Source organism: Cryptomeria japonica, chromosome 9, assembly GCF_030272615.1.
Source record: "Cryptomeria japonica chromosome 9, Sugi_1.0, whole genome shotgun sequence".
Classification (NCBI taxonomy): Eukaryota; Viridiplantae; Streptophyta; class Pinopsida; order Cupressales; family Cupressaceae; genus Cryptomeria; species Cryptomeria japonica.
The window spans coordinates 551,950,216-551,970,628 of record NC_081413.1 but is presented as its reverse complement, the minus strand read 5'-3'; the positions used below and the strand labels follow the sequence as shown (position 1 = coordinate 551,970,628).

At 33.5% G+C, this 20,413-nt stretch overlaps 1 protein-coding gene across 1 annotated transcript; it reads right to left on the bottom strand.

Moving 5' to 3' along the window:
- Positions 1–846: 846 nt before the first annotated feature.
- Positions 847–6,315, bottom strand: LOC131070352 (uncharacterized). Its single transcript, XM_059211318.1, has 6 exons — positions 5,974–6,315; positions 5,707–5,817; positions 5,229–5,542; positions 2,409–2,573; positions 1,322–2,319; positions 847–1,228 (listed from the first exon to the last, which is right to left on the bottom strand). The coding sequence occupies exons 1-4, from the start codon at positions 6,109–6,111 to the stop codon at positions 2,522–2,524; spliced, it is 615 nt and encodes a 204-aa protein (XP_059067301.1). The 5' UTR covers positions 6,112–6,315; the 3' UTR covers positions 847–1,228; positions 1,322–2,319; positions 2,409–2,521.
- Positions 6,316–20,413: the final 14,098 nt, after the last annotated feature.

Genomic DNA, 20,413 nt, shown 5'->3' with positions numbered 1-20,413 from the left:
TAAAAAATCAATAAAGACTAATATATTATATTTGTTATCGATATATTAAATTTATTTAAAAAATAAATTAATTAAATACAATTGAAAATTAATTTAACTTAAATAAAATGGAAAACCATTGAGAATCACAAACCTTATATAAAAAAATATTATAAATAATGGAAAGCCCTCTCAAAGTTTGAATGATTTAATTACATTCTTTGAAGTCCGTTCTCAATTTTATTTTATAACTCTTCTTCATAATCTCAATACTAAACAATTATTTCCTTTAAAGTTATCGGGCAAAGAATCTTTTAATTTTGAGGAACAGTCTGTCAAATTTATCTCCTTCATCTCTGTTAGATCCCCAAAGCTTACTGGCCATTTTTCTAACCCAGAGCAAACTGCCAAATATAACTTTTTCAAATTTTTGAGCTGACCAAAGTCTGCAGGCAACTCTTTTAACCCAGAACAGTCGAACAAGTCTAACTCTTCTAAATTTTTGAGCTGGCCAAAGTTTGAAGGTAATGCACTTAATGCAGAACAAAATTGTATTCGCAAAGTTTTCAAATTGCTAAGTTGCCCAAAGTTTGAAGGCAACTCTTTCAATTCATTGCACTGATATAGTGTCAACCAATTTAGATTGCTGAGATCTCCCAATTTGGAAGGAAGTTCCTTTAATTGATGCCAATCCCATAATCTCAAGACTTCTAACTTTGTTAGCTTTTCCACTCCATCTGGCAATTTTTGCATATTTTTGAAACCATCTGAGCCTAATGTTACAAGCGAAGAAGCTGGAGTGACTTTGGGAGGAATTTTAGAATATTCAACTCTCTTCTCGGAATAATCCTCAATGTGCGAAATACATATTTGCACAATAATTATGAAAAAGGTTGTCAAGTGTTATTATCTTATATAAAATAACGAAATCTAATTGAAACGATAAATATGCTCTGGAGAAGACAGATCTTACCTCATACAAACGCATGCCTTGCGTCAATGGGCCATTGTAGCAGGCGAGATGCTCAAGTTTCTCAAACTCCATTGGTAAATCAGGAACATCACCACTAATCCAAAGGCATCTGAGTTGTTCAAATGGTTTATGACATTTGTCCCTGAATATTATTTGTGATTGATTATAATATAACACTCTTAACGAATTGCTCATACAATTAAGATGATGGCAATTAATTTCGATTGGATGTTCACGTTCTTCACCAAAATAAATGCCTTTTAATTTTTTGAGTTTCTGCACAAAAATAAACCATAAACATCATTATGATTGTGAATAACCAGTGTATTTTCATATTATTAATGACAAGCAGTTGTAAGTATGGCATACCTCTTCATTTTTCAAACACTCCAATAAAGTCTCAGGGTCTGTGATTATGTTTCCCTCTTGCTCTGACAACTTTTTTCCTCTTGCTCGAACTATGTCATGAACAATCACACTACCGTATTCATCTGTCTTGACGAATGACGCAGCTTCTAGACCTCTGAATTCATCCTCTCCAACTATGTAGGCCACATACTCACTACTCCAATATTTATAAAAGAAGGATGCGATATCTAAAAAGGCCTGTTGAACTGGTTCCAAGAGTCTATCATACACTAAACCAACCATGCGGTCACTTATATCTCTCTCCTTGACCTTGTCTCCTTCTTTAAGCATCTCTAACACTATATTCTTCGTATTTCCCCTGTTTATAGCCAATTGTGAACCAGCTAATTCTAGTAGAAGCGGAACACCACCACACAGCTTAAGGAGGTTGGCTATATTATTTTCATCATTGTAGTCTGAAACTTTGTCCAACAAAAGTTTTCTAGCCTCCGTCTCTGGAAGAGGATTCACATCATATTGTCGGCGTTGAATATCCCTGCCGACAAATATGTCTGTCTCATGGAGATTTCGAGTAGTGACAAGTATTCTACTCTTCGGTGGAAGGCAATTGCCCAAGCCTTTAGGTAGAAGTTGCTCGAGATCTGTACTTTTGAGACCGTTGTCAATGTATAGAAATAAAGGTTGATTTGAATTCTTTGTGCAAAATGAATGCAAAATTCCCTGGCCTTCGTCACAGTTATTCAATTGCAAGTTCTCTTGGAACAATCCATACAAAATCTGTTGCTGGAGGCCCTTCAGATCATTGTAGGTACAATCTTGATTCATATGAATTCTGCAATACTTATAAGATTGGAGGTTGAGGTAGGCATAAACGGCATCAGCGAGTGTGGTCTTCCCAATCCCACCGAAACCATAGACAACCACAACAATTGGTATTGGGACTTGTGCATTCAAATCAAGAAGCTGAATTACTCTTTCCTGTGCCCTCTCAATTCCAACTGTAAAGTTTACGGAAAAACTCAGTCAAAGTCTGTGGCAAACACAAAACATATTAAGAAAATATCATTGAAGTTGAAAAATATCCTACCTCTGGGTTGGTATGCATAGATTTTCCGAGATTGTGAAGCAATCTTGGGCACTCTGTCCCCAATGTCAGTTACTCTTTCCCCTATTGCAATTGTAGTCGATAATTGGATGTCATCATACAAGTGGTCTACTTTGAGTTGAAAAGCCTTTAAAGTATCGGCATTCACTGTAGCGGTAAGAAACCGTCACACAATCCAGACATTGGATTTCCATTAAATATGTTGATTGAATAGTTCCTCAACGCAGAGACATATAATGATTCCAGAGAGAAAAACAAGACTTCTATTATTTAGGCCACTTATAACTAAAACCCAAATTGATTGTGAAACACCTTTACACGAACTCTAAATTTTTGCCTCTGGCTGTTGAAATCTTATATCTCAATTTATCCATTTTTATTGTATTGCACCAATCCACTTCTTTACCTTTCAACTCAAACTTTTTGGATTTAATTAGTTACACATGCAGCAGTTCAAATAAAACTATTCAAATGATGATAGAAAAATGAGCTTGCCATTGAATTAGGGGAATTAGCAAGGAGAATTTAGGGGAAGCGCCTTTAGTACATATAAATACATTGTTTAGTTTCGGAGGGAGAGAGGATAGATTAGAGACATAATTAAAATAAATAAATTTAAAATATATTTTTATATATGTTTTATGACTTTTTTTTATTTTATATTTGTTTGAAGGATTATTATAAATGTTATATATTTATTTTTTTATTGTAATAATATATTATTCTACATCAGAATCATTGTAAATTATAGAGTATAGATTAGACAATAAAATTAATATTTGCATAAGTAGTTATTGATTCTTTTTCATTTGTAGGTTGTATTTGAATTCATTAACAATTAGATTATAGTCTAACTTGTATCAGCAAACATTGTTTGTATCAATTAGATATTAGGTATAGGGAGTAGATAGTTCATAATAAGAATTCCCAAGAGTTTAGAGGGCAATAGTGGTTATGGTTCTTGATGCAAAAGAGTTCGTATTAGGATGTGAAAAAGAGAACAATCAAGTTGAAATAACAAAAAAGACAAAGGAAGAGTACAAGAAAGTAGAAGACTAGAAAAGGAAGCTATAAAAATTAGAATTTTAGTTGAAGAAGTTATGGTGGATATTGATGTACTATGAGTCAAGCAATAATAAGAAAGTAAGGAAAAAAAATGTAAGAGGCAATGAAGGAGTGAGAAGTTGAAAAAATGGTCACAATAAATACTCCCTTGTCAGCAAGAGTAGTTTTCAAAGAGGAAAACCATAAAATCTAAGATTAGTCAAGGAATAGAACTGCTAGAATAGGGAAAAACTAACTCTCATGATGAGTTAATAGAATTATCAATGCTTAAATGCGATTGGAAAAGCATTTCAGCTAGAGGAGATGGATGAGTGGGATGAAGATGTTGAGGAATTTTACTTTGAAGAAGAGTAAAATATTGATAATAATAGTGAGATAATAGAAAAGTTCAAAGATTGCAATGAAAAGGAATGTAAACCGTCATTAGAGGTGGTCCAAAATGATGTTGCACTTGTAGGGAGTAAAGCTACAACAGAAATTGAGATCTTTGGGAGGGCTCATATTTGATAAATTCATATTAGTTTTAAAAAACAGAGTAGAAAAGATGACCATCTCTGCCTTGGAAAAGAAAATGATAGAAAAAGGTTTTTTTTTTTCCTACTAATAAAATTATTAGTTCCTGCCAAGGAACTATAGGGGAGAGATCTGCATTAAACATTTTTTTAAACCAATTTTAGACAGCCAATCACAATTTACTTTTATTTCAAGATTTTTTCGTTTTGCTGTGTAAACCAATTAACATTTTTTACCCACAATATTTATGCAAAGTTTTTTTGGCGCTCGATGATTGGGACTGCAGGTGGTTGCAGAGGCAATTCGCAAATATCAATACCAGAGAATGCACGAATCTCCAGAGGGCAAGGCTAGCAAAACAGAGAACACACGATTTTCTAGAGGGCAGAGCCGGCAAAACAAGGTTTTGGGGATCTCCGTTCTAGGGATCACTATCTGTACAGACAGACTGCAGATCAGATAAACATTTGGCGATTGAAGTTTTTAAAAAAAAATCTTGTGTTCCCTGAATTTATAAACATTACAAACAATAACAAAACGTTTAAGGGGTTCTGCATAGATGAATTTGAAAGAGTTGTAGAAAAGCTCCATTACCCTTTTGACTATGAATTTCAGATTTGTGAGAAGAGTGATCAAAATCCAAATTATGATGTCCTTGTTACAAGGGTAAAGGGGTGTGCCACAAAGGAGGATTTTACATATAAACCATCATGGAAAACTAGGAATAGAAGAAATCCTCATCAGAAAGAATAAACCTAAAGAAAATGATGGCAGCATTAATGAAGCAGTTATTTTTTTCTGTTAAAAGAAAAAACAAGCAATGAGGAATGGAGGGGAACAGGTAGAAGTGGTTCTCAGAGGAATACATTGGCAAGAAATAATGATCTACAAATGATCTATAAATCAATAAGTACTTGAATGTAACAAATAGCAATGATATCTAATTTCAACTCAAAATGGATAGTTCTATCATCTAGCTCGCTCAAATTTGTGAGAACTATATTCACAAACTCTTATCTAGTATGGTTCTAGGAACTACACTTACAAACTCTTAGCATTATGAAGAAAAATCAATCCAACATCATCCCGAGGAAAAAAAGGAAAAAAAATTAACAATCAGAATTTTGAAGTTTTAATTTGCTTAAAAGTATTTTTTTCTTAAAAGATCGTTTAAAATATTACTTGCAGCAACAAAAGTTGTATACATCAAATTGTTGAACTGACCTGAAAATGTTGGCTCTTGCAAGTTGGGAGATGCACATGATACTTCCTTCAACAATGCACTGAATTCCCTCAATTAGTTTCTGCTTCTGCTCTGGAATTTGCTCATTCAACTGCAGAATTTGCTTCCCAAGATTAAGCATCCTTTTCAAAACTACAAGGTACTCACTCTTGTTGTCAGACATCTTACTAAATCTCTCCAATACAGATCCCAACATACAAAGTGCCATTCCTACTTTAGGAATTTTCTCCGAGCCTTTGAGCACTTCTATACAAACTTTTTCAATCTCTTCAATTACGCTATCCGTAGGATTTTTCTGTACAGAAATTATCCAAGAATATATTAGATATGACAAGCAAAAGAATTTATCTTTCAAATGTTTAGAGTTACAGCCATCCAACCATTTATAACTGGCTAGGAGCAAATCAGAGAGGAGTATTATCACCAGCTAACTATATAGTTCTGAAATTGAAATTTTACCGTTACAGGACGCTTGCCAATGCGTGTATCTAGCATCTCCAGGATTCTTTGGGCATCATGGATATAAGAAGCTGCCGCTGTATTAGATCCTCCATCACTCCTCTCTCCCGACTGTATAAGACAAAACCATATTTATTCCTACAGTACAATTAAAATTCTAAAATTGTTGTTAGGGAAAAGATAATAAAAAAAGTAGAATTGCATCTAAATTCCTATAGTACAAGATTTTATTTCTAACAATATTAAACATATGTGTTGATAATTTACCGCGATCTTCAATAGCTCCTCTAAAACCGGAATTAGACCCTCAATCTGGCTTATATCATTGAATAAGAAGGGCTTTTCTCTTTGGCATTCCCCTCTTTCAGATCTGGTATTTATAGGAGGCCATGGCTCATTTTCCATGAATTGTCAATGTGGGGCAAAGATAAAATTGCATCCCAGCTCAACTTTATTATTACTACCATTCACATTAACATAATCCCAGGTTCATTTTTCATTGGTTGTGAATATGGGACAAAGAGAGAATTGCAGTCCAGCTCAAATTTTTATAACAACCGATGGCTCATTTTCCATGAATTGTCAAAGATAGAAGTTCACCCCAGCTGGTTCCATCATGGTGGAAAGAGAACGGAAGTTTGGCAAGTGAAAAACGCAAGCGCAATATATCTAGGTGATAATTTCCTCCTATCCTTTCAATTGTACGACTGTGTTCTGTGCTGTATATGACTCAGAGATAAGGAAGAAAATGTGTATGTGGTAGACCTGAAAATATCTATAAAGTGGTTCATTTTCCATCGATTGTAATGTGGACCAAAGGTGGAAAGAGGACGGAAGTTTGGCAAGTCAAAAAATGTAGCTTTCCTCAACAGGTGGGAAAGGCAAACTTTAGGCACGGGCTATCCCGGGAGCAAAATGGCCCCTACCTTAGGTATCTATCCTCTGCCATACCTGGTCTACGGATACGGATCCGTGTAACTACTCCCACCTCCGAAAACAGTAACATTTTACCGTTTGCCATGTCGTGTTTGCCTTGCGGTTTTCTCCCTTGCTGTTCCACCTTTTCTTCTGCCATCGTGGATAGGAAAAGAGGAGGCTGCGGAGGCATGTTTTTTTTAATAATTTTTTTAAAAGCGAAAGTCCACCTTAGTATAGTTAAAATTAAAATAATATAATATAATAAATGATAATAACATTATGGTGTGAGTAATATTAGTATTTCTCTTCAAAATATAAAAATTTGTAAGTAAAAAGTAATTTTAAGGGTAAAATTTTTATTGATATTTAGATTGTCTTGATTAAAAATTTTGTTCAATATATTATTAATTATAATTATTATATTATATTATTTTAATTTTAACTATACTAAGGTGGGGCTTTTGATTTTCAAAAAATTATTTAAAAAAAAACATGCCCCGCAGCCTCCTCTTTTCCTTTCCATGATGGCAGGAGAAAAGGTGGAACTGTTTCCGGAGGTGTGCGTGGGTACATGGATGATCCGTACAATAGGGATGGCAGAGGATAGATGTATAAAAATATTGAAGTTTCTGGGTAATTGAATTTGAACGGTAACCCTAATAAACCCGAACCCAAACCTTATTTGAACCCTTACCTAACCCTATTTAAATTGCAATCATAATTTAACTCTAACTCATCACTTTTTCTATAACCCTTATTCAACCTCAATCTTAAGTAGTAAAGCTTTTAGAAATAATAGTATAGAATTCATCTAATAGATTTTGAATGGATTATAGAAGTCTTAGCTAAAATTTATTTATTTATATTTATTTTATTGTTGAATATCTAAATTATCTTATAATTTTTAAAATATTTTATTAATTATATAATATTATTTACGTAATTAATATAATATATAACTTATGTACATAAAATTAGATTTAAATAATATAATTTAAAATCAATTATTTAACACTCACATGCATATATGTTATTTTACTATAATATTATCTTTATAACTTAAAATATTACATAATGATTAGTTAAAAGAATTTTTATTAGCAAATAGATTTAAATTATCTATTTATTTAATCTTTTATATTATATCATATAACTTCTTATTGTACTTTTAAGGAATCAAAGTGTAGATGACTACAATTTTCGTAAGGCAAAAGATATTCTAAATTTAGAATTGCAGAAATTCTGTAATAAAGATTATATTTCCAACAATATAATAAATGTGTAGATAACTTACCCCAATCTTCAAAAGCTCTTCTAAAACTGGAATTAGACCATGAATTTGACTTATATAATTGAATTTTTCTATAAAATTCTTAAAATCAGTCATAGTGGCTTCTTGTTCAAAAAATTTTGGAGCTGAAGGGGAGAGTAAGCCGCAGCAAGAGTAGAAATTTTTGGCCATCTTATGCAGGATTTAGTTCTCCTTATGTATATTGTAAAACTAAATCCTGGTCAAGTATGAAATAATCTGGTCATCAGTTCTCCTTGTGCATATGGACTAGAAAGGGTCAATTTATTCTGAAGTTTTGGTTAGGGGTTTCAAATCTAGGATTTATAAACTGCAATGAAAGTATACATGCAATTCTGAAAAAAGGTTTCTTAATATCATAAGATGTGACTAAGCCTATTTTATTCTTAGTGAAAGTAAAGGAAAACTTCAAATCTTTTGAAAATAGGCTGTAAAAAGAGGAGGAACTTAAAATAAGCAGCCATTGATTATTAAGAAAAGGGACATTTGGCTTCATTATTTTTTTTTTTTTTTTTTATTTGCTTTTAGTATACCTCCACCATATGAGCATGAACCATTATGGATAGTCCATATTCTTTATCTATATTACTTGCTTATAGGTACAATGTTCCAAACATGGTTCCTACTGCCTCGTTCAAGATTGATACTACCATGCTCAATGATGAAAAATAAAAGCACTATGGATCGTCATTCCATCTCATTTGTATATATTGCATTCCTTTGCATTCCATCCATCCATACATTCATAATAGATGCATATCATGCATACATAGTAATGACAATGAATACTCTATTTTCCTCTTCTTCCATAGGAATGAGTCATAGGTCCTCCATTTCTTCTATCTAACATTGAACCCCCCTCACCCTCCCCATCTCGATAATCAACATTGCATACCCTACATCATTTCCCATCAACCCAATCAAGCAAGTTACTCTAACCACACAGGTAAATCGACTCACGCACACCTAGACTATCAACAGATACTCTGATCAAGTATCTTCGGGTCTCAACAGGTAATCAATCATGGCACACCTAGACTACAACAAGCATTTCTCATAATGACCTAGTCTCAACGGGGTTGCTATGATTCACCACAACCAACCTACAACGTAAACACTACCAATTGATCAACCAATCAAACACAATCCAATGGACAATTACATCAATTGTCTAAGTCTCAAGGAGTATTTTGCGTCATATACCTTGACTTCATCGGGCAATTACATCAATTGTCTAAGTCTCAACAGGTCACTTTGATTCACTTACTCAGACTTTATCCTATCCAAGCGAATAAATGACATCAACTATCACGCTTTGACTCGACTGGGGCAATTTAAACAATTGCACCAGATTGTCCAACCATTTTGATCAATTATATAGCCTCAATCAAAAGCACAACACCACATTTGCACCGTATCTCCTGCATAACCTGCAGATACTCACTGGCTTGCCGTTTCTCTATATTCACTCTCTTTTCTTCCATTCTTTCACCGTTATTGTTAATTTCTTCTATTCTACCTCCCCTCCACTTCTCATTCTTTTTTGAGAGATCGCTCGATTTTTCAAAAAAAATTGGCCCATCTCTCGAGGGGACATACCACCCACTAAATTAACATTTATGGGGCATATTTCTTCAAACCTATTTTTCTTTCTTTGAAACGACGCGATAAAACCGCACAGTCTCAAAGAGGGGCAAATGTAGTCACATAAATCTGTCCACTTAATTAAATGAATATTTAGTATTTATTTGATTATTTAACCATCAATTAATAATTAATATTTAATTAATTCATCTTAACCCTCTTCTTCTATTAATTAAATAAATTATTCAATTTATTTGATTTAATTCACTTAACCAAATTTAGACCATTAATTAAATAAATAAATCATATTTGTTTAATTAAATCTTCTCTCGCATTTAAATAAATTAATATTTATATTTATTTGAATCCCCCAAAATCTCATCTCTCACATTTAAATAAATTAACATTTTTCCTACAAATGCAAGTTGCACAACTATTTTAAATAACAATCTTAATTATCCTCACCCACTTCAAACCTTTAATGGCTTCCCTTAAAGTCTTCAAACTTAATGGCTTCCTTCTAGAGTCTTCTTAAGCCTTTAATGGTTTCTCTTAAAGTCTTCAAACTCAATGGCTTCCTTCTAGAGTCTTCTTAAGCATTTAATGATTTTCCTTAAAGTCTTCAAACTTAATGACTTCTTTCTAGAGTCTTCTTAAGCCTTTAATGGTTTCCCTCTAAGCCTTTAATGGTTTCCCTCAAGCATTTAATGTTTTATCTTCCTTTTTCTCATATAAATAAATTAAGATTTATTTAAATAAAATCCAAAATTCACATTCACATTTAAATAAATTAATATTTATTTAAATATCTATCCAAATGCAAATTACATCATTTAATTGAAATAAATGATTTTATTTTAATTGAAAATCCCAAAATTCCTCCCACTTGCATTCTTCTACAAAATCCACTTCCATGCCTAAATCCCTTCTAGATTCTTCTAACTCCTTCTAATTAGCCTAATCATATCCTAATCATTGTCACATTCCTAAATAAAAAGAAGTCACTTCTCAAAAACCTCCAAAGTCTTCAATAACCATTAAAGGTTTTATGTCTTCAAATGGTTAACCTCTAAAGTCTTCCAAACCATTAAAGGTTTTATGTCTTCAAATGGTTAACCTCTAAAGTCTTCCAAACCATTAAAGGCTCTTACATAACCATTTATGCTTAACTCACCTTTTACCTTTGGTTAGAGACTTTCCTCTAACTTAACCATCCTTTTGACTCATGGGTCTCTTCAAAGCATTTATTTCTTTGACTAAGGTAGCCATTTAACCCTTGCACATTCATTTATCCCTTGGATAAAAGGAATATCCATTAACCTAACCCTAACCCAACCCCCTAGGGTAACCATCATGTCCCCTCAAGAATTTAATGCTCCTTATCTCTCCTCTCAAGCCTCCTCATGGTGACACTTGTCAACATGGGATTGGGTTGAAAGTCTCACATGGATTGAATATCTTTCAATCCTAACCCTTGTTAAGATTTCTCAATCTTAACCTGTCATTTCCCCATTTCTTCTATAAATAGAACCCTTCACCTCAAGCAAAGAAGGAAGTCTTAGAGTTTTGTTGTTATACTGGTATTAGCATGGAGCTTTTTCATAGCATCACTATCTACACTTGCATAGAATTTGTTTATCATATTCAACCATCTTGAATCTCCATATAGGCATCCATTGCTAGTGCTAAAAGCTGAGAGCTACACTCATGTGGAACTTGGAGAGGAGATGAACAAGGGAGGAGAAACTATGAGTATCTTGGTTAGCATTTGGAGGAGCATAGTTTATTTATTTTATGTTTGTATTCTTTTTATTTCATGCTTAATATCTCTCTTGATATGTCTGTTTAGAATAATCCTTGGTTTCTAACACTAACTTTTGCTTCTTGTGTTCTTATGTGTGTTGCCATCAAACCAGATTTTCTAATCCTTTTTGTAAAGCATCAGAAGTCAATGTAAAAGAAATCCCATCCTTCTCAATCTGATATGTATTTTGTCTTCCATCATGGAGGGGATGCCTCTCATATTGCCATGGTATCCCTAACAAAAAATGACCTGCACTCATAGGTACTACATCACATAGAAGCCTTGTTAGGACCCAGGAGGCAACTAAGAGGGGGGGGCAGGGTGAATCAGTTGACTATGAATTTCAACCCAAATATAACTTAATCAAACTTGATACATTATACCGGTTAACAAATTAATAGTTAATCAATACCGATGAAATTTAATGCATGAACCAGAAAGAGAAACAACATCCACAACACATAACACAAAGATTTGTACGTAGAAATCCTATAAGGGGAAAAACCACAGTGGGAAACATTACCCACAATCAGATGATACTACTGCAAACAGTATGTGTATACAAATAGGGTCTGCACATGCAGAAAGGCTAGCCGCCTAGAGCTCACTGCTCAATCACAAAATATGAGTCACACTGACTACAATTGGATGGTTAAATCCAATGATAATGTATTGTTCAATGTAGCATCTCCAATGTTGGATTCAGTACCAGTTTAGCTCTGATAATCACCTTCAAACCTTCCTTGAACCTTCTCTATGGTCTGCTCATATGATCTTCAATATTCGTACATACCATGTTATAATACCATATATCATGTACGGTTACATTCTCTCCTCTTCTACTACATCTATCTCATCAATTGAGATCTTACATATATACCAAAACCTAAGACCAAATGTGTAGGTCATCTCACTAAGAATATTACAATTAAATCAATTACAAATAAGTCAAGATGTGATGCATCATGTCGTCTCAATACATTTACAACAATATCCAATCAATAAATCATCTCCATAACATGTCGTGCTGATCTGGAATAGATAATGCATACCGGTCCATAACCTAGACCAATTTGTCAGTAACAACAAATATGTCAAACCGATTAGACAAATAACCAAAATACCAAAATCAAGTATTCAAACCATGTCTTCGACATAACCAAGTGATCTCCAGATGATAACAAGTCATCCTCAATGTCAGTGAACAATATACTGGTGACTATGCATAAGTCACTGAACTTGCTAGTGAACATAATGTGTCGGTTCAACATAACCAAAGATCTCTAGAAGGATAAGTGTTTACATCAATGATAAAACTAATGCAACACATCCATAATACCAACAATTTCCCCCTTTGGCATTGATGGCAACACAAGATGGAAAAACATCTAAGTGCCAAAAAAAGAATGCCAAAAACTAACAATCTCTACAATAGATCAATACCAGAAATCAAAACCAAAATGTAGAGAGTATATATCTCTCCCCCAATGAATAATCTCTCCCCCTAGGATAATGTTTCCTAAATACAATTTTTTTCCATAGACATCTCTCCCCCTTTCACATCAAATGCCAAAGTAGTACAATTACTAGAACATACAACCAACTCATATAACCAATTACAATAACCAATTGTTATAACCAACTACTCCCCCTGAGAAGTAGCTCTCCTCCATCAAAGCCAAAAAAAGGTTTCTTTGTTAATTTATATCGGTTTGATGTCAATCTTCAACTGTCTAAGTCTCTATTGGTGAAGGTATTGCCCCAAGATGCTCTCTAAGATATTCAAAAGTTTCCTTAGGTAAAGGCTTAATAAAGATATCTGCAATCTGCTCTTTTGTATTCACATAAACTAATGTTACTTCTTTTGCTTCAACATTCTCTTTCAGAAAATTATATTTGATAGAAACATGTTTAGTCTTAGAGTGAAATACTGGATTCTTTGATATATCAATTGTTGCTCAATTATCACAATAAATGATTATAGGTTCTTTGCATTTTACCTTTGTCCTTCAACATTTGCTTAATCCATAATACTTGAGTACAATTAGTTGTTGTTGCAACATATTCTGATTCTGTTGTTGATAATGATGTACAACTCTGTTTCTTGCTCAACCATGAAATCAATCTGGTACCAAGAAAGATTGCTCCGCTAGTGGTGCTCTTTCTGTCATCTACATCTCCTACCCAATTCGCATCAGTGTATGCACATAAATAAAAAATTTCATCTTTAGGATACCATAAACCAAGATTTGTTGTGCCTTGTAGATATCGAAAAAATCATTTTCACTGCTGATTCATGATTTTCTTTAGGATTACTATGGAATCTTGAAACAATACATACTACAATCATTATATCAGGTCTTATTTGTGTCAAATAAAGTAAACCTCCAATCATATATTTGTATCTTGTCGGATTAATGGGAGTTGAATCATCCTTCAATGTCAATTTATCAATTGTAGTCATAGGAGTACTTACCGGTTTAGAGTTTTCCATACCAAATTTATTCAGTAGTTCCTTCAAGTACTTTGTTTGACATATGAATATACCTTTATCAGTCTATGAATTCTACAATCCTAAAAAGAATTTGATCTCCCCAATCATAGACATTTCAAATTCTTCCTGCATCTTATTAGCAAAATCTTTACACAATCCATCTTCTCCTCCAAAAATGATATCATCAACAAAAACTTCAATAACCAAGATGCCATCATTAGTCACTTTGAAATATAAGTTGTTGTCAGCATTACCTTTAGTGTAACCAAGCTTCAAAAGATATTTGTCTAATCTAGCATACCAAGCTCTAGGAGCTTGCTTCAATCCATACAAAGCTTTCCTTAATTTGCAAACCATATCTTCATTATTTGTTAATAAAAATCCATTGGGTTGTTCAATGTAAACTTACTCTTCAAGATCACCATTCAGAAATGGATATTTTGCATCCATTTGATATACTTTATAGCTCTTATGTGCTGCAAATGCAAGAAATAACCTGAGTGCCTCAATTCTAGCTACCGGTGCAAAGGTTTCATTATAATCAATTCCTTCTTTCTGTGAATATCCTTTACACACTAATATTGCTTTGTTCCTAATCACCTTACCATCTTCATTAAATTTATTTCTAAATACCCATTTAGTTACAATTACATTTTTGTCTTTAGACTGGGGAACTAATGTCCATGATTGTTCTTTTCAATTTGTTCTAGTTCATCTTCCCTAGCTTTAATCCAAAATTTATCTTCACATGCTTCAATAACAAATGCTAGTTCAATTTGAGAAATTAAACATACTTCTTTATTTGCCAGTCTTCTTCTTGTCATTACACCTTGATACTTATTCACAATTATCTGACTTTCAGAGTGATTCAGTCTTACATACCTGGGTGTGTTCACTTGTTGTTGTTCTTCAGTCACTATGGAATTATCTGATGATGCCAGTGTGACTGGATCCACATTTTGTACTAATGCACTCTATATTGGTTCATTTATGATCATCTCAACTGTCAGTTTAGAATCTATTGATCTTGAATTTCCTCTAAATTATTCATCTATCTTCACATTAGCACTCTCAATGATTTTCTGCAATCTTTTATTAAAACATCTATATGCCTTGCTCTTAGATGAATAACCAAGAAATATTCCTTCATCACATCTAGGATCAAATTTACCAACATACTCATCTCTCCTAATATAACATTTGCTTCCAAATATTTTGAAATATTTAAGAGTGGGAGTATTACAAAACCATAGTTCATAAGGGGTCTTACTGGTTTCACCTTTGATGTGAACTCCATTGAAAGTGTAAACCGTTGTATTCACTGCTTCTCTCTAGTACACATGAGGTAGATTTGCTTCCAATATCATGCTTCTAGCTGCATCCAGAATAGTTATATTCTTCCTTTCCACAATTCCATTCTGCTGAGGTGTCTGAGGTGCTTATAGTTGTCTTTTGATTCCATTCACTTCATAGAATGTATTAAACTCCTTAGGTGTAAATTCGACTCCTTGATCTGATCTCAAACATTTGATTTTCTTACCGGTTTCATTCTCTACCATTGCCTTGAATAGTTTTAATTTCCCAAAAGCTTCTAATTTCTCCCTGAGAAAAGTAACCCAACACATTCTAGAATAATCATCAATAATTAGCATAAAGTATCTATCTCCCTATAGACTTCTTGTTCTTACCAGACCACACAAGTCAGTATGAATTAAATCAATAACATTATTGAATTTTTCATAAATACTCTTAAAAGTTGTTCTAACTTGCTTTCCCATTTGACAATCCTTAAATACCGGATTATGAGGTTTCACAATCTTAGGTAAATCCCTTACTGTCTTAGATGAACTGATCTTTACAATGCAATCAAAATTCACATGACAAAGTCTCTTATGCCATAACCAACTTTCATCAATATGTGCAATTAAGCATGTCTTTTCACTGTTATTCAAATGAAAGATATTACCTCTAGTTTGATTACCAGTTGCAATCTCCAAACTAGTTCTATTCATGATTTTGCATTTACCATTCTTGAATTGTAACTGAAATCCTTTTTCAACTAATTGACCAACACTCAAAAGATTATGCTTCAAACCCTCAACATAATAAATGTTGTCAGTATTGTGCTTACCATCAAAAGATATAGTGCCTTTTCCTTTGATCAAACAAGATTTATCATCGCCAAATCTTACTAGACCTCCATTGTATTCCTAAAAAGATAAGAGTTTACTTTTATCACCAGTCATGTGATGTGAACATCTGAAATCTATAATCCATTCATCATTTTCTTCAATTTTAGCTGTCAGGGCCTACTCTACCGGTGGAACATTAGGTGTCGATTGATCTTCTTTTATTGCAACAAAATCCCATCCATTGTATGTCGGTTCCTTATCAGAATCATCAGTAACTCCTTCATCAGCATAGTAACATGATTTGTCTCTATTCTTCTTAAATTTATATCTCTGACATTCAGGGTTAGACTTATATGTTCTTTTAGCTTCGTCTCTCAATCTTGCATGTCTATCAGGACATCTAGATGCCATATGACCAACTTTAATGCAGTTAAAACATTTAAATGGTGCTTTACCTTTGTACTTACTTCCAATAGGACCTTTAGGCATTTTCCTTGCAAATAGTGCTTCAAGTTCTTCCAGTTCTTCATTTTCCCTTCTGATATCTTCAAGTTCTCTTGCATAAAGTGTTTTCCAATCAGATTTGTCAGATGATGATGATGATGCTCCAGATGACGATGCTTTGAAGGTTAACTCTATCTTAATTGTAACAATAGGACCAAATCTCTCAAGCTCAAATGTTGAAAGTTTTCCAACCAAGGTATCTCTAGATACTGATGTATTAGGCATTGTTCTCAACTCATTAATAGTAGTTACTTTCATTTTGTATGCCGGTGGAAAAGCTCTTAAAATTTTAGAAACAATTTCATCTTCACTTAAGGATCCTCCACAACATTGTATTCCCAAAATAATTGTATTAATCCTTTCCGTAAAAACAAAAATTATTTCATCTTCTTCCATTTTCAGATTTTCATGCCTGACTCGGAAGCATTCCAATTTTACAATTTTGACAGTGGTATCTCCTTCATTAAATGTCTCTAATTTATCCCAAATATCTTTAGCAGTAGATCGATATGATAATCTCATAATTTGTTGATCTAACAAGGCACTCAAAAGTGCTTCTCTTTCTTTGCAATCATTATCTTGATCTTTACCCAATGTTGGTGAATTAGGTTGATTTGGTGTAGGACCAACATAGAAAATATTTGTAATATACCATATGTCTCTTCCAATGTAATTTAGATGAGTCTCCATTCTGATCTTCCATATACCATAGTTAGTTCCATCAAGTTTCAGACTGTCCTTCCTGAAAAAGTTTGTTGCCATAGAATCTCCTCAAGCTATTAGACTTCTGCAAAAAGAGGACTAGGCTCTGATACCAATTGTTAGGACCCGGGAGGAAACTGAGAGGGGGGGGGGGGGGGTGAATCACTTGACTATGAATTTCAACCCAAATATAACTTAATCAAACTTGATACATTATACTCATAAACCAAACTTAATGTTGGTTAACAAATTAATAGTTAATATCAATATCGGTGAAACTTAATGCATGAAATAGAAAGAGAAACAACATCCACAACACATAACACATAGATTTGTACGTGGAAACACTATAAGGGGAAAAACAGCATTGGAAAACCTTACCCACAATCAAATGATATTACTACAGATAGTATGTGTATACAAATGGGGTCTACACATGTAGAAAGGCCAACTGCCTAGAGTTCACTGCTCAATCACAAAATAGGAGTCACACTGACTACAATTGGATGGTTAAATCCAATGATAATGCATTGCTCAAATTAGTATCTCCAATGCTAGATTCAGTATTGGTTAAGCTTTGATAATCACTTTCAAACCTTCCTTGAACCTTCTCTATGGTCTACTCATATGATCTTCAATATTCACACATACCATGTTATAATACCATATACCATGTATTGTTGCATTCTCTCATGTGCTACTACATCTATCTCATTAATTGAGATCTTACATATATACCAAAACCTAAGACCAAATGTGTAGGTCGGCTCACTAAGAATGTGACAATTAAATCAATTACAAATAGGTCAAGATGTGATGCATCATGTCGGCTAAATACATTTACAACAATATCCAATCAATAAATCATCTCCATAACGTGTCGTGCTGATCTGGAATAGATAATGCATATCAGTCCATAACCTAGACCAATTTGTTGGTAACAGCAAATATATCAACCCGATTAGACCAATAACCAAAATACCAAAACTAAGTATCCAAATCATATCTTTGACATAAGCAAGTGATCTCCAGATGATAACAAGTCATCCTCAGTGTCGGTGAATAATATAACCTGCCGGTGAACAATATACCAATGATTGTGCATAAGTCACTAAACTTGCCGGTGAACATAATGTGTTGGTTCAACATAACCAAAGATCTCCAAAAGGATAAGTGTTGACATCAATGACAAAACTAATGCAACACATCCATAATACCAGCAAGCCTAACTCTATAGCCACTAATATGAAACTCAACAAAAGCTTGCTCCTTAACCAAAAGAGAATGTTCACCATTCAACCAAGAAATATAATAAGGATTCTCATGAGGTAACCTTTCCAAATCCAAATTTTCAACCATCTCTTGTGATACCATATTATCTAAACTACCAAACTCTACCATTACATTACATATCTTGTCATTACACTTGCATCGATTTCTGAAAATTGCCTACCTTTGCAGCATCTCCTTCTCTTTTGTCATATTGTCCTTCAACTTCCAACCTTCTTCTATGAAAACTTCAATCTATCTCCTCCAAGATATCTCCTCCCTAAGATCTGATACCAATTTTATGCAGAGGGCTCAAGGATGTTAGAAACAACTCAAAACAATTCCCTAAAAGTGCTCATGAGGTTCCAAAGGGAGATCTTTCTCCCAACTCACCTTGCCTACTCACCATCCCTTCACACCTTGAAAAAAAATGGCCCAAACTTTAATGATGACTCAAAATTTTGCTAAAAAGGGTTTTGGCATCATGACAACACCCCTCAACCACTGACATGAACCGTTTGACCTAGTTCTTTGATTTGTCCTTCAAAACCATAGCACTTTCCTAGTAGCCCTCCATAATTACTATTCTACTAATAACTTTTGACCCATACCTAATATCAACAAGGTAAGAATCTTTTTGGATACCCTTTTGTAAAGTGTAGATCTATAATTGACTGTCTCGTTTTGTGACTAGGCTCAATTAGGCCACTTTTACAAAGCACCTACCCTCTAAATACTCCCCCAAACAAAATTATTTACCCCAATAACCTAGGAAGGGTTAAAATAAACAAAATCCATAACTTTTATCAGTGGGTACCCTCACAAATTCACCTCACAGACCAATCTCATAGTTTAGGCCTTCTAAGCTTACTTACAATGAAGGTTTATTGGAACTCTTATCTCCGGATCTCAAACCACTTTTCCAATACCTCAAACATGTCAAAATATGTCTGAAAATTATTTACAAACCTTCATCCACTCAGTAGGAATTTTCTTTCATCGAAACCCTACATGAAAGCATCAACTTTCACTATACAAGACATATAATATACCTAGGGCATCACCACAAAATTGGCAAATGGCCTCCCTTGCTCCTGAAAAACCCTTAAGAACAAAATTAAAAATTTTTTGAGCCATTCCACCAAGTTAAAACATGATACAATGGGTGGAATGGTTTAAAAGTCCATTTTTCACTCTCAAACCCTTGAACGTAGGTTTTCACAGGTAGTTTTTAGAAAAAATGCTATCACTTTCACTAAAATTAACCAAAACTCATAAAAAATATGCCAAATAAAAGGTGATTTACTCCTATTTCAAATTAATCCAGTTAGAGATCATAAGTGTTCCGTACAAGCCCGTAATATATGCTGCAACTGGACTATTATAGAAAAATCTAGGAAGTCGCAGTCACTAAAATGATCATAACTACTTCAAATATAAATGAAACTTAATGCCACAAAAATAAAATGAAAGATAATTCAATATATTTTTATCCTCAATAAATTTCCCAATATTATTTATCCATACACATATGTGACAAGGAAAAGAATAGGACTGTTATACCCAGATTTTTTAGGAAAATAGAGATTTTTATTGCTTCTTCTTCCCATAAAGCATCAACAACCCAATGGTCGATGATACAAGGATTTTTCAAGGTTTCCCAATTATTTTCCAACTATCCTTAACCACCTTTTAAATTAATGCCTCATTATAACACTTTATACTAAGATAATATCTAAAGTTGCTTGTCAACACTATGCAACTTTGACAACATTTTGTACTTTACCTCTAAATCACCCTTACTGACCTAAGAATGACTCAAATACATTGAAAGTGGTCCACATGGACCTTATCACATCAAAAAATATCTTTCTTATTCCTTGACCATATCCATTTAGTTTAAAATTACATCAAAATTTGAACAAGAACTAGGTGCTCCTGCACCACCCCCATCTTAATTATAACCATCTTTTAGGTAGATTGTAGATTCA